Below are 13,934 nucleotides of genomic sequence, written 5' to 3'. Positions count from 1 at the left end.
ATCAGTATAGATATCCAGCATGATGTTTTTCCCCATTGAGATCTGATGTGTTTTAAAGTGTTCCTTTAATTTTTTTGAGCAGTGTATTAAGATCCTTGAATATGGTAAACAGAAAAATGGTGGGGGAAAAATTGAGACCACGTCTAAGTCTCGTGTTCAGTAAGTAAATAGGGGGATAATAAATTAAAGATCTTTTATAGTCTCCACATTTTTTCTGGACGGGGGTGTTTTGATTTGCCCCCTTTTCTACCTCTCGTATTCTCTTTTGTTTGGGCTGGATCAGGGGATTATGGCTAAACAACTGGATTCACTATTGACCTGTTCTAAAGTATGGGACATGGTTGTAGTAGTAGGGACAAGGACAAAATTGTATATTCAGGTATCGGACATGTTTCAGGGATGGTATCAGACAAAGGTAACGTATTAAGGTGTCCTTGTCTCTACCACTATAATTTCTGGCAGATTACACATTGTGTTCCTTTCCATCATATATTTACCATTTTTTTGTGTTCTTTACCGTGTCGTTTTCTCACATTCCATTACCCAATTTCACTCCACGTGGTAAGTAGTGGTATGTAGTGTAGATATCACATATTTTTGTCTTTACCCTTCCAATACAGCTTGTGTATGCCTTTCTTTCTTTTTTAGTCCATCTGCAGTTATATGGGGGAATCGATATCCACGGATGCATTTGCATATATTTTATGTACATTTGTATCCTCTTATACGTCCCATCATATATTCTCCATTTTCCTGTAGTACAGATAATGGAATAGCATAGGTTTTTACCAGATGTTCTGTCATTAATTAATTTATTTTTTTATTTGTTTATTCTCTATTTATTATGATGCTAGCAGCCTGTTTTACATATGCTCTATATATGCTGCATGTGACAACTACTTATACCAGGTAGTTGCTAACTGCCATACTAGTGTGTATTAACATATTCTATTATTATCTTGCATTACTATCTTTTACCATCATTGTCAGAATAACATCTTTATTCTATATCTTTAGCAGACATTCTTACTATTGTTATTTACTTTTTGTGCATTATACAAATATACACACTTTTATCTTTGCCATTACTCTCAGTATGCGCATTATTGGTGAAACTCCTTGTTATACCATTGCAATTCTTGCTTTTTTTATTGTTTTTGGATAACTGTTCTACTACTAGTGTTGTTTCTTTAAATAAAGGCAACTCTGTTAGCATACAGTCCCTCCCCAGGGGCCACCCCCCTGCTCTTGGTTGTTCCATATCAGATTGCTGTATATGATATCCTACCAGGTATGACAAACAAGTAGATACTTTGAAAAGTGTCAGCACATTAGCCAGTGGCTCCCCTGACTTCCTGCTGATGTCACCTCTGGTCTGGTGGCTTCCATGTTCCACGCTGGTTATCCATTACTTAATATACTAGCCTAGGAGTTCCATACATCCCTGGATCCAGCAAATGATATTGAGAGAATCAGCTGCTATGGCCAGTTTTATACAGATATGTCTTTTTACTTTCTTTTAGGGGTGGTTCACACCAGGTGCAGTCCAGTGCATTTTTGTTCTGCATCAAAAATGCGTGCAGTGTTTTTCATGTATTCCAATGGCCCTAGTTCACACCAGTTCAGTCAGTTCCAGTCCGTTTCCAGTGCAGAAAAAAGTAGAACATGCTGCATTTTTTCTGCACAGAACTGTACTGGAACCAGGAGCGGACTGAACATTTCGAAACTCGGGCACTGCCCGAGGGCCCGGGGTCAGTAGGGGGCCCCATGAGATGCCCCTGGTACCTTTTTCATAGGCTTTTTTGAGTTTGGGCAAGGACACAGGGGTCCCATGATCCCCTATTGCCCGGGGGCCCCATGAGTTGTCAGTCCGCCCCTGACTGGAACATAGCAAAACAACTAAAAAACGCACCCGAACTGAGTGTGATGTGCACTGTAAGCACATCTGGAGTGTGTTTTTGTGGTACAAACTGGCCCTTAATGTAAGTTGCCATTTGGTTGTTTTAATAAATCCATTGCTAAATCCATTTGAGCTACACACACACACACTCGTATATATACGCTCAATGGTCAGTTTATTAGGTACACCTTGCTAGTGCCAAGAAAATATTCCCCACACCATTATATCACCATCACAAGCCTGAACTGTTGATACAAGGCATGATGGATTCATGCTTTCATGTTATTTATGCCAAATTCTGACCCTACCATCTGAATGTCGCAGCAACCAGTTTGCCTATTCTCCTCTGACCTCTGACATCAACAAGGCCTTTTGGTCCACACGGATGCCGCGCACTGGATATTTTCTCTTTTTCGGACCATTCTCTGTAAACCCTAAAGATGGTTGTGTGTAACAATCCCAGCAGATCATCAGTTTTTCAAAATACTCAGACCAGCCTCTCTGGCACCAACAACCATGCCACTTTCAAAGTCATTTAAATCCCCTTTCTTCCCCATTCTGATGCTCAGTTTAAACTTCAGCAAGTCGTCTTCACCACGTCTAGATGCCTAAATGCACTGAGTTGCTGCCTTGTGATTGGCTGATTAGTAATTTACATTACCAACCAATTGAACAGGTGTACCTAATAAAGTGTCCGGTGAGTGTATATGTAGCTACATACATAAATACACACACTCACATACAGAGGGGATTGAAAGTTTGGGCACCCCAGCTAAAAATTTGTATTAATGTGCATAAAAAATCTCCAAAAGGCATCAAATTACAGATTAGACATTCTTATAATATGTCAACAAAAGTTAGATTTTATTTCCATCATTTACACTTTCAAAATAACAGAAAACAAAAAAATTGCGTCTGCAAAAGTTTGGGCACCCTGCAGAATTTATAGCATGCACTGCCCCCTTTGCAAAGCTGAGACCTGCCAGTGTCATGGATTGTTCTCAATCATCGTCTGGGAAGACCAGGTTATGTCAATCTCAAAGGTTTTAAATGCCCAGACTCATCTGACCTTGCCCCAACAATCAGCACCATGGGTTCTTCTAATGCAGGCCATAGATGGGCAGAAAAACGGCAGATTTTTCTTTTAAAAAACGAAAATTCGGTCGTTCAAGCGGCCGACGTTGCCATCAATGGTAAAAAAAATCGGCCGATTTTCATCCCTTCTACAGCCAGCAAAAAGTGTCCCTGAAGAGAGCTCTGCTATTTCTGACAGTTCCTTGACATTTACAGCGGTTGAAACATTGTATCTATTTATTTCCATTTAGGATACAGATGTTTTTATTCGGAAACAAATAGATACAATGTTTCAACCGCTGTAAATGTCAAGGAACTGTCAGAGAACTGTCAGAAATAGCAGAGCTCTCTGCAGAGACACTTTTTGCTGGACTGGAATTATTCTTATTTTCATCCTACTTCTTCTTCTTCTTCTTCTTCATCCTCATCCTCTTCTTCTTCTTCTTCTTCTTCATCCTCATCCTCTTCTTCTTCTTCATCCTCATCCTCTTCTTCATCCTCATCCTCATCTTCTTCTTCATCCTCATCCTCTTCTTCTTCATCCTCATCCTCTTCTTCTTCTTTTTCATCCTCATCCTCTTCTTCATCCTCATCCTCTTCTTCTTCATCATCATCATCCTCTTCTTCATCCTCATCCTCTTCTTCATCCTCATTCTCTTCTTCTTCTTCTTCTTCATCCTCGTCCTCTTCTTCTTCATCCTCTTCTTCTTCATCCTCATCCTCTTCTTCTTCCTCATCCTCATCTTCTTCTTCCTCATCCTCATCCTCTTCTTCTTCTTCTTCTTCTTCTTCATCATCCTCATCCTCTTCTTCTTCTTCATCATCCTCCTCCTCCTCCTCTTCTTCTTCTTCTTCATCCTCATCCTCTTCTTCATCCTCATCCTCTTCTTCATCATCCTCATCCTCTTCTTCTTCTTCATCCTCTTCTTCTTCTTCTTCTTCATCCTCATCCTCTTCTTCTTCTTCATCCTCATCCTCTTCTTCTTCATCCTCATCCTCTTCTTCTTCATCATCTTCTTCTTCCTCTTCTTCATCCTCTTCTTCATCCTCTTCTTCATCCTCTTCCTCTTCTTCTTTTTCTTCTTTTTGTCTTCCTCTTGCAGGTCACTGCTCATGCGCAGTTTTTTTATCGGTAAAAAATCGGCCGATTCGCCCACTAATTGCCGCGAAAATCGGCCGATCGGCAAAATCGGCCGATTTTTTTCCAACTTTACCGGAAAAAAAAACGGCCAAAATACCGAAAATCGGCCGACCAAATCGCCCACTAACGATCCGAAAATCGGCCGATTTTATTTTCGGCCGAAAAATCGGCCGATTTTCGACCCATCTATGGCCTGCATGCGCAGTTGTCTAGAAAACTGAAACTGAAAATAGTTGACGCTCACAAAGCTGGAGAAGGCTATAAGAAGATAGCAAAGCGTTTTCAGATGTCAATATCCTTTTGCAGACGCCATTTTTTTGTTTTCTGTTATTTTGAAAGTGTAAATGATGGAAATAAAATCTAACTTTTGTTGACATATTATAAGAATGTCTAATCTGTAATTTGATGCCTTTTGGAGATTTTTCCATCTTTCCTTGGCTTCTTTATGCACATTAATAAAAATTTTTAGCTGGGGTGCCCAAACTTTCAATCCCGATGTACATGCATACACTCACAGTAGACATAGAAAGACAGTAGACATAGAAATCGCACCATCAAGAAGTAATTGCCACAGGTCTGGTTCTGCAGTTTGAAAAATACAAGTAAATCATCTGGATTTGTTGTGCACAATTAGAAATCCTTTGTCAGATATAACCGTAAAATGTTAAGAGTAAAGGCTTTAGTTGTTAGTTGTGTATTTTGTTGTTTGCCTGGTGTTGCTTTAGGTAGTACAAGACAATGATATATTATTAGGCATACATATGCATACACACAAATAAAGTCTGACAGGAGGCGCTACAGTTATTTTATTTGGGTTTAATAATCTCTGGTTGCCAGAATACATGCGTTACAAGCTCACCATTTAAATGTGCTCCTTTCAAAAATCGCCAAGAATATTTTACAAAAAGAAAAATCGTGCATTTTTTTTATTTCTCATAGTCATCAGTCCTGCTGCATGAAAACCACAAAAATACAAGGATTTGACAGGAAAGACCACGTCTATAAAACATTACAGGGCACAGGTAAAAAAATGCAGGTTTCCCTTTTTATCATAAACATCTGCTTTATCTTTTGCTGTAATACAAACATTATCTGTCACATACTTGGCCTTTATTTTTTTGAATATATCTTTATATATATTTATATATATTTTTTTTCCCATACACAAAGCTTTACAAATAGAAGCGGGTATCAAACCTTGTGACACCACATTCAGAGCATTAAAGCATTACAAACATTCAACAATGAGCCAGAAAGGAGGGCACTTCTGTAAGTACAAGTGACAGAGCCATTTGAACAATATCCTCTGCTGTCATCTTCCGGGATTGTCTGTGTGTGGCCTGATTGACTCTGCCTGGCAGACTGATGCTAATTCATTCCTGCTTTTAAGGCGCTGGACCAATGTAGGCCTGCGGGGCAGCCAGAACTGCTTGTGCTGTGTGTAAATCGATTTCCTATTTAGCTTGCTCTGAACACAGCTCTCGTCAAACTGCTGGTGCTTTAAGAAAGGCAGCAGTGTGTGTTTGGAAATGCATTGTGTTTGTTCCTTGTGAATATCCCATCAAGATCAACACTTACGAATGCCTTTTAACAGTTTTAGGGCTTGTTTTTAACTTCTCTTTGGTGAAAATATCAGCTAGAATATGAATGCTGTGGGTTACACCGCCTTGTTCTATGAGTTTTAAAACTTGGTGATGTTTGTCTAGTTTAGTGTGGATTGTAAAGATTGCTTAAAGGATCTGTTTACTGTTAAAGGTCTTTTCCATACTGTCCCTCTCCAGTAATGTCCACACAGTAAACAGTGTTTTACTGCAGATCAAAGCAGACCAATATTCGAAGATTACATAAAACTCGGATAACAGTCTTGCTTGGACGGATAAATGAACAGCAACAAAAGGACTGAAATACTTCTCTTTCCTGGAGAAATGCTGATCCAGGCTCCTTTAGTCCTGGTTACAAGTGTGAAGTGCTTGGTCATATCATCTCTGCTGAAAAGAGGGTCAGCCAATCTAAATCAGTGATTCATACGACTAGAATGATCAGTATGACAATCTGTCAACTAGCTTTTTCAACAGAGGTTACAAAAAACAGCCTACATATTCCTTGCTTTTAAACTGGCCATACACTAAAGCCTTGTACACCAGGGCCGTAAATTGGCAACAATCAACCGGTTTGGCAGGAACCAGCCGACTTTTGGGCCTATGTGTACAGCTGTCTCCAGACCAACAGACATGCTGGAAAACCAGCATCAGATCAGCACTGGCAGCCCTTGACAGCCAGTTATGATCAATGTGTTTTGGCGGGGGGGGGGGGGGTGTGTGCCAATATCAGAATACAAAAGCACAGCAGGGGAGATCACCACAATAACATTTCTTGTGTTAGTACAGCGACCTCAGGCTTTTTTTCGTTCAGTCTACTGGGTTGCACAAAAACAAATCTAGCGTGACCCAACTTTATGGCTGAACAAAAAAAAATCTTCTAGCATGTACCCAGCTTTATGGCTGAACAAAAAAAATCTTCTAGCATGTACCCAGCTTTATGGCTGAACAAAAAAAATCTTCTAGCATTTACCCTGCTTTATGGCTGAACCAAAAAAATTTAAACTGATTCCTCCATCCATACAGTGCAGATGGACAAATCTCCTGCTGAGGCCATTGTATTATGACAGGGGGCTGACCCTGCTTGGATCTGATTGGCTGCATCCGCTGTTCAGCCAACAGTTTTCTACCTGACCTTTGAATTACAAACATGGATGTTGGGTCGAAGGTGACTGATAGGGCCACCCACTAAGCAAATTTCATCTGGTTCATCAGGAACTGGCTGAAAGTCAACCAGTATATGGCCAGCTTTAGATCATGGTTCTAATTAGGTTCAGGTATTAATAAGAATTTTATCTTAGGCTAGAAAATCCCTTTAACAATAACAAGACCAAGTTAAGCAGTGAACTTACTACCAAGTACTTAAAAAACCCACAGAAATTTAGCCTTCTTATAGCGACTTCTAGCCACGGGAAGAAGCAATAAGAGTACAATTACACTTCCTTTATTAATATACAGGATTTAAATAGCACAACAGCTTGTGCAGCACTTTACAATATAAAGGGATACAGTACAGTTACAATAAAATCCAGGACAAGAGGGTTAGGGGACACTGCTTGTGAGAGCTTACCAACTCTTAGTCCAGTCATATATTTCACTCGTATCTACCCCCTCCTTTTTCCTTTTTCTTTTATAACTTTTGCTGACAATGTAAAAAAAAACTGCATAACTTCGATTTTCTGCTGAATATTAGAAATGTTCCCCGGCACCTCCGAAAAGCGATGGGCATTGTTACTTTTCTGTTCCCTGGATGCAGTTTAATTGCACAGCATTCGTTATCGAGTCTGTATGGAGGCCTTAATGAGAATTCTAAACAATATGTGCTTGTAACCTCAGCTGGGCTCCTGCGGTGGGAGAGACTGACCTTCATGTGTGCACCTGCACTGCTTTCATCTTTAAAGTGGCCCTGACAAAACAGAATGCAAATGACACTAACAGCAGGGTTTAGATCAGTATGGAAAAGGTCATATAAGGCATCTCTTTTAACATTAATTCAGCCTAAGTACTTAGGGCTTGATTTGCTAAAGGTGTGAAATTTACCCCCAGCTTTGCAGGTTGCTGCATTATGTAAATAACCTGTCAATGTTGTAAGATTAGGTATTTTTATAAAAAAAAAAAATTCTAGTTAGCTGACTGAGCTAGAAAGCAAATGACACAACTGGGTTTATTAACGCGAAGAGCAATGTGCAAAATGCAGTAATCCACATGGACCATAATATAGCATACAAGTACCGCTGTACACTGTATGAAAGACAGGCTTCAGCTCACATCTCCACCCATCGGTCACACCTCTTGACATGTTTCATGCACTTTGGGCTTAATCATATGGGACCTACATGACCAATCAAATTTCATCCTCAACTTACCTCGCTGGAAGAGATATAGGTGTTTCCAATTATGCAATTAGCCCAAATTTAGTTTGTATATTTTTGGCATTTCATTACAGATGTCTAGGGAATCTGGATGCTAAACATATATCAAAAAACTAGTTATGGGAGTAAGGTTGCCACCTCATACCTTTAAACCAGAACACATATTAAGTACACAGGTTCTGCAGATGATTAAGGTGGTAATTAAACTCACTATGGTGTCTGTTTATGAACCAGTGGTAAATGATCGCTGCTCAGTTCTCCGGCATTCTCGGAGAACACAGTTCTCCTGTGAATGCCTTTTATGAAGCAGTTCTCCGAACGAAGGGAGAACGGTCTCCAAACGCTGGAGAACAGTCTCCAAATGCTGGGAAACGGCTGATTTTACTATAATCTCGTGAGATTACAGTATAAAATCAGTTTACTAAGCAGAGGTAAATTATCGCTGCTTAGTTTGCGGTTCCTCCGATTCTCCAGCTCTGGGCTGGAGAATCTGGAGGGAGAACACAGATCTCCAGTGAAGGGCTGAACATGTTCTCCGCTGATCTCCCGAGTGTCATAAACTGTGAATGACCAGAGAATAGCTGCGATCCTCTGAATCGCAGCTATTCTTTGTGTCATAAACTGACACCTTAGTGCCTTATCTGCATTAAATTAGCCTCAGAAGCTCTGTAATTCATGTGTTCGGGTTTAAAGGGATGAGGTGGCAACTCTATATGGGAGAGAGTCTGCAAATTGAATAAGTACAGTCAGGATTCTGATTAAAGTTTCTCAAAGATGTTCAGAAGTGACCATGCAAAAGAACATAATCTAAAGACAACCCATACATAAAAAACAAAAGCCATGAAAATCATTTGTATAAAATGGTTGCAGTAAAGGTATGAATGGCCATACTCCCATCCCAACTGACACCAATTCCTTGCATAAGGCTACTACTTAGATCAAGTGGATACATTTATTATTAGGACTGTTCCTCAAGGATAGAAAATTCTTATACTGTAACTGCATTGATAGATCAACCCTGTTTCTACCCACTTATGGTCACCAGCTTGGGGGTTCAGAGTTGAGATATAGAGTACCCTGTAAATGTCTTGCTGAGTGAAACATGGTGCTGTATGGTTTACCATTTGTATTCAATTTAGCTGTACCTAAAATTGTAAATCATTTTAATGCTTCAGTACTGTAATTTTGTATATTGTATGTACATTATATTATTTAACACACACTTCTGCTCATTGAAACTACTTGGGTGGGACTGATATCAGAAAATGTTGCAAGATTATTTTTGTCCTTGTAAGTGAAGATCAAATAAGTTGTGCTACCCACTGCAAGGTTGAGGTACCTAATTCGTTTTTTAAAGTGAATATAGGAAACATCTGTCACAAACCTGGGCAATTTAAACTGCAATGAAAATGAACTATCAGAGGAAAGTTGTTGCTCAAAGCAATCAGAACTTTTTGTGTGGAAGTCAGCCTGACACCTTCCCTTTGTAAGTCCTTTGCCTCCCTGCTGGTAAGAAAAGCCATTCACATTAAGCCTGGGTTCACACTATAAATAACCTATGAATCACACTGCATTCCTATGCTGTTTCCATGTGAATCAGTGCAGTGCGATTTGAGCCCATTCATTTAGAATGGGCTCAAATTGCACTGAATCACACCAAACTAGTGCATGTACTACACTGCAACCAGATTGCATAGTACTTTTGTACCATGCGATCCAATGCAGGCAAACGTATTGCATTTGTGACCTATGTTTGGGGTGTCATCAACATTGCAATTACACCCGCTGCAGATTGCAAAGGCAGTGCGATATGAACATGATGTGTGAAACGCGCACAGATCATGGGTTTCCTGCACGTGTTCTAGTGTGAACCGGGGATAAACGAACACTACAAGTTTGGGCTCCCATCCCTTATTTCTCTTGAGTCTCCTTATTTTTCTTTTTAATGTGATTGCTAGTATTGCTGACCAAAAGGGAAGCAAAGGTAACCTAGGGTCAGATATTCTGATTGTTACCTTTTCTGATTGCATTCTGATTGTTTTGGCATGCAGTTTTCATTAAATATAACCTGATTATACATTTTTTTCATATCATGTTTAGTTTAAATTATCCACATTTGTGACTCATTTACTTTATAAAAGTACTAGAACCCATAATGTATATATGTACATCCAGGGCTTTATGTTATATGCAAAACTTATCGTTTGCAGACATTCATAACAACCTATCAGTTTCCAATAACCTAACTGAACTCTAAACTGCTGTTAGCCAATAACCAGTCTCCAGTGGATACAGCACCCATTGCTCTTACGTATTAAATAAACCCAAACCATGCAAATAGTTTTGTAAAATGGTACTTAATGACTGCAGATATGTATGAATTCTTACAAAGGTGTTGACAGAATATTGATCTAGGCATGATACAGGAATAAGAAATGCCCTGGCTTACAAATTATGGTTGAATCAAGTGTAGCAGAACATACATGGTCATGGCACACATGGAGACACTAAAGAAATGCAGCAGTATAGTAAGCAACCACTCAGCATTTGGCTCTGGTTAGCCTAGTGAAAGTTTCACACCAGAATCAACTGCCTCATGGGTTAATACATTACTACACATTTGCATTTTGTTACTTGGTATTGCTCACAGACAAAATAAACTAGACACAAACAACTGCTGCTCAAAGCATAAAGACAGGTCTTCATCTTAAGGTCATTCTTCATGCAAGTAATTAAGTTACACCAAAGGTTGACAGACTACACAAAAGGACTAAACCATAGTCTTTGGCAGTTGAATAGTGAGCTTTTACACACATCCTCCTTAAAGGGCTTTTCCCCTTTACTTCCTCAAGTTGTCAAATGACATCTTCCTCAAGTTTTAGCTTGAGGCAGTTGCAAGTAATCAACTGACAACCATGCAGCTGACAAAGCTCCCCCAACTTGACTCAGACGTCAAGCAACCTAGATAACCAGTCAGCTAGCAGGAAGGGGAACTCTGTCAAGTGTACTACTGAATTTCCTATCAAGGGAGTGGTTGTACCTAGTTTATCAGACTACTTTGCTGAACCATGAGATATCTGGATCTGAGTGGAAGAAAAGACACTGAGATGTTTATTTCTTCCAATATCTTATTATATGTTTTCTGTCACATGATCAACAAAATGAACATTATGACAAATCTTGATATTTTGACATCATTTCAATGTCTTAAATGTACATAACCTCTAAAGCTTTTTTGGAGTTTGTAAATAAATATACTTTTACAATAGGTTTTTTTTTTTTTTGCTTCAATGGACCAGTATATCAGTCTTTTTTGAGGGTTTCTTTGCAGTCTGAATTCTTTGGCACCAGCTGCTACGTGTGGCTGATATGTTGATCCACCAAAGGTACACTCCTAAAATTAAAAAAAATGTGGAAATAATCATATACCTTTTTACTGAGTCCTTTGGGCACCGATGCATCATGGACAGTAAAAAAATATTCACCTCGATACCCATAACTGTCTACTGGCAGAATATAATAAAACTAAATTTGCTTATATCACAGTTCATTGTAGGTCGATACTCTTATGGTGCAATAGTGTCCATACTGAACCCCTCTATGAAGCCTGTTAACTTAAGCAATGATATATATTCTATTTTATTCCTCTTCCTGCTTATTTTATTTTCATTAAATTTTTTTGTTTTTGGAAGGAATACATTAACATTTTGTTAATGTAAGGATCATTCTCTGCAGGCATTGTATTGGTGCTGTTAGAAAATGATGAAGACTAGCAGAAAAAGTACACTCTGCCACCAATGCTGGAGAAGATCTTAGTCTTCTCCCATATTTTATATCCACTACAGTTTGCAGCCCTGAGTTGTTATTGTAGACATCCTTAAAGAAATAGGATCAATTGCTACATCAGGTCACATGCTACATGTGTGCTCCTGGAGTATTAGCTCCAACCTGTATCCTGACTTGGCTCCTGCATTTATTTTTTCATTACTAGGCATTGTCCATGGTCAAAGGTAGAACTTTGTATCTGAGTTGTAGGAGATGCTTTAGCTGTGCACTGGAAGGATAAACACAAACAATTTTCATGCCATTTGCAAAAAAAAAAAGAACACATAGGCCTGCTGTATTCTTCCCTGGGCAAACAGTTTTTGCTAGCCATGGGCTGCCTAGTACATTAAACTTGGCTTGACAAGGAACATTATCTTCATGAAAAGAAGCATGTAGCATGTCTTCTAGACATGAAATGGGGTAAAAGGTTTGGTGCAGTGCAAATTCTTTAATTCACTTATAAAAAAAAAACTAATGTGAGTGTGATGCTTTATTTTAATCACACAAAAAGCGACATGCAGTTATATGTATATATCTAAACAAGATTGCTTATCTGTGCCACAAAAAGAAAGTGTAGAAGAGAAGCACTGAATGTCTTGTCTGCATTTCTTTTTGTTCAAACTAAAATTGCACATTGAAATGCTACATTCCGTTTTAAATAAAGCAAAATAAATGTAAAAAAAAATATTCTGATACCTGAAAAAATATCATTCTGCTATATAGATATATGTAAATGCATTCATACTTGTGATTGTATGCAGTTCTCTATGAAATATACATGATATCACAGTCGCCACCTTAGTAAAATGCAGCTCTTGTCTTGCCTGAGGAGGGTAGGTAGTAGGAATGGGACAGAAAATTGGTTTAGATGAAATGACTGACAAGGAAAGGGTAAGAAGCCAGTGAGATATCCTCAGTGAAAGGGATTGATCTAATTCCAGATACTGTAATTTGGCATCAATGTGCCATTCAGTGTGCTTCTTGTGTTTGTTCTCTTTTAACAGAATGATACATAGCATTTTGAAGTGCTGGAGAATTGCATTAGCTATACACTTACTCAAGAAGAGTAAAGGTTGCCAAGGCAGCTGATTCTTTGACTTTACAGCCCTCTCTGTGTTACCCAGATAATACGGACTGCTTTCTTGAGCATATTCTGATTGGAGTATCTTTGTTTGGTTTATCTGGATTTTGTTCTGCATTAAATATTATAACAGTCTCTAAAGTGTTTCTTTTTTTTTGCAGTATCATTTAATTGGCAGCTTTTGACTTAGTGTTGCAAAGGGGCCTTAGCCGTAGCTAACTCCCTCCTTTTCTAGAGCCCTGGATTGACCTGCTGATTTTGGAATGCAGTCTATGATGTGTATCTGGTGGTAAAAAAGAGGAAGTTGACTAGTTAGGCTGCAAAAAAGGAGGAAAGGATTGAACAAAAGATGTGTTCCTCCTAGGTTAGGTGCAGGATGGACTAGTAGAGCTTTCCAGTGAAGACTGAGACAGTCGGCGAGTCAGGGGAGCAATGCTGGAGTCTGCTAGTGAAGAAGTAGGAAAAAGTTTGTACCACCCAGTGACACAGGAACTTAAATCAAGCTCTTCAAGTAGGATCTGTGCCATCCCCATGAAGCATTTGTGGTCCATTCTTCCATAGTCTCCCCAAACAATGACCTGTGGAAGGCATACAAATGGTACTTTTTGATACATCAAATTGTGAAAGGTATTAATTAATGGATTAGTATCCTAGTGCATGTGTGCATCATTTCCTCCACAGTATAGGGTATACAGACATGCAAGACCCACTCTAATTTCCTATCTATCTATCTATCTATCTATCTATCTATCTGTCCATTCAGTCGTATCCGACCCTTGGCGATTGCATGGACCGTCACTCGTAAGCGACTTTTTCTATGAATTCTCTTACCAATTATTTTACAGGGTAGGTTGCCAGGTCTTTCCCCAACTCCTACCATGCAGGAGATCCCACATGGCCAGGGATGAAACTAGGACAATTTAGACAGGAGCCATCTAATTTC

At 39.1% G+C, this 13,934-nt stretch overlaps 1 protein-coding gene across 2 annotated transcripts in view; it reads right to left on the bottom strand.

Annotated features, from left to right (window-relative positions):
* Nucleotides 1-4,915: 4,915 nt before the first annotated feature.
* RIMS3 (regulating synaptic membrane exocytosis 3) overlaps nucleotides 4,916-13,934 on the bottom strand; it is a 184,017-nt gene continuing 174,998 nt past the window's right edge. For both annotated transcript variants that reach the window (XM_089673875.1, XM_089673874.1), the window contains exon 7: nucleotides 4,916-13,569. In XM_089673875.1, coding sequence (XP_089530001.1) covers nucleotides 13,357-13,569 — 213 coding nt within the window. In that variant the 3' untranslated portion in view covers nucleotides 4,916-13,356. The remainder of the gene's footprint in view (nucleotides 13,570-13,934) is intronic.

This window comes from Staurois parvus, unplaced genomic scaffold (assembly GCF_062004578.1).
Source record: "Staurois parvus isolate SC_StPar_1 unplaced genomic scaffold, SC_StPar_1.0 ptg000145l, whole genome shotgun sequence".
In the NCBI taxonomy this organism is placed as follows: domain Eukaryota; kingdom Metazoa; phylum Chordata; class Amphibia; order Anura; family Ranidae; genus Staurois; species Staurois parvus.
This window is presented reverse-complemented; position numbering and strand designations above follow the sequence as displayed.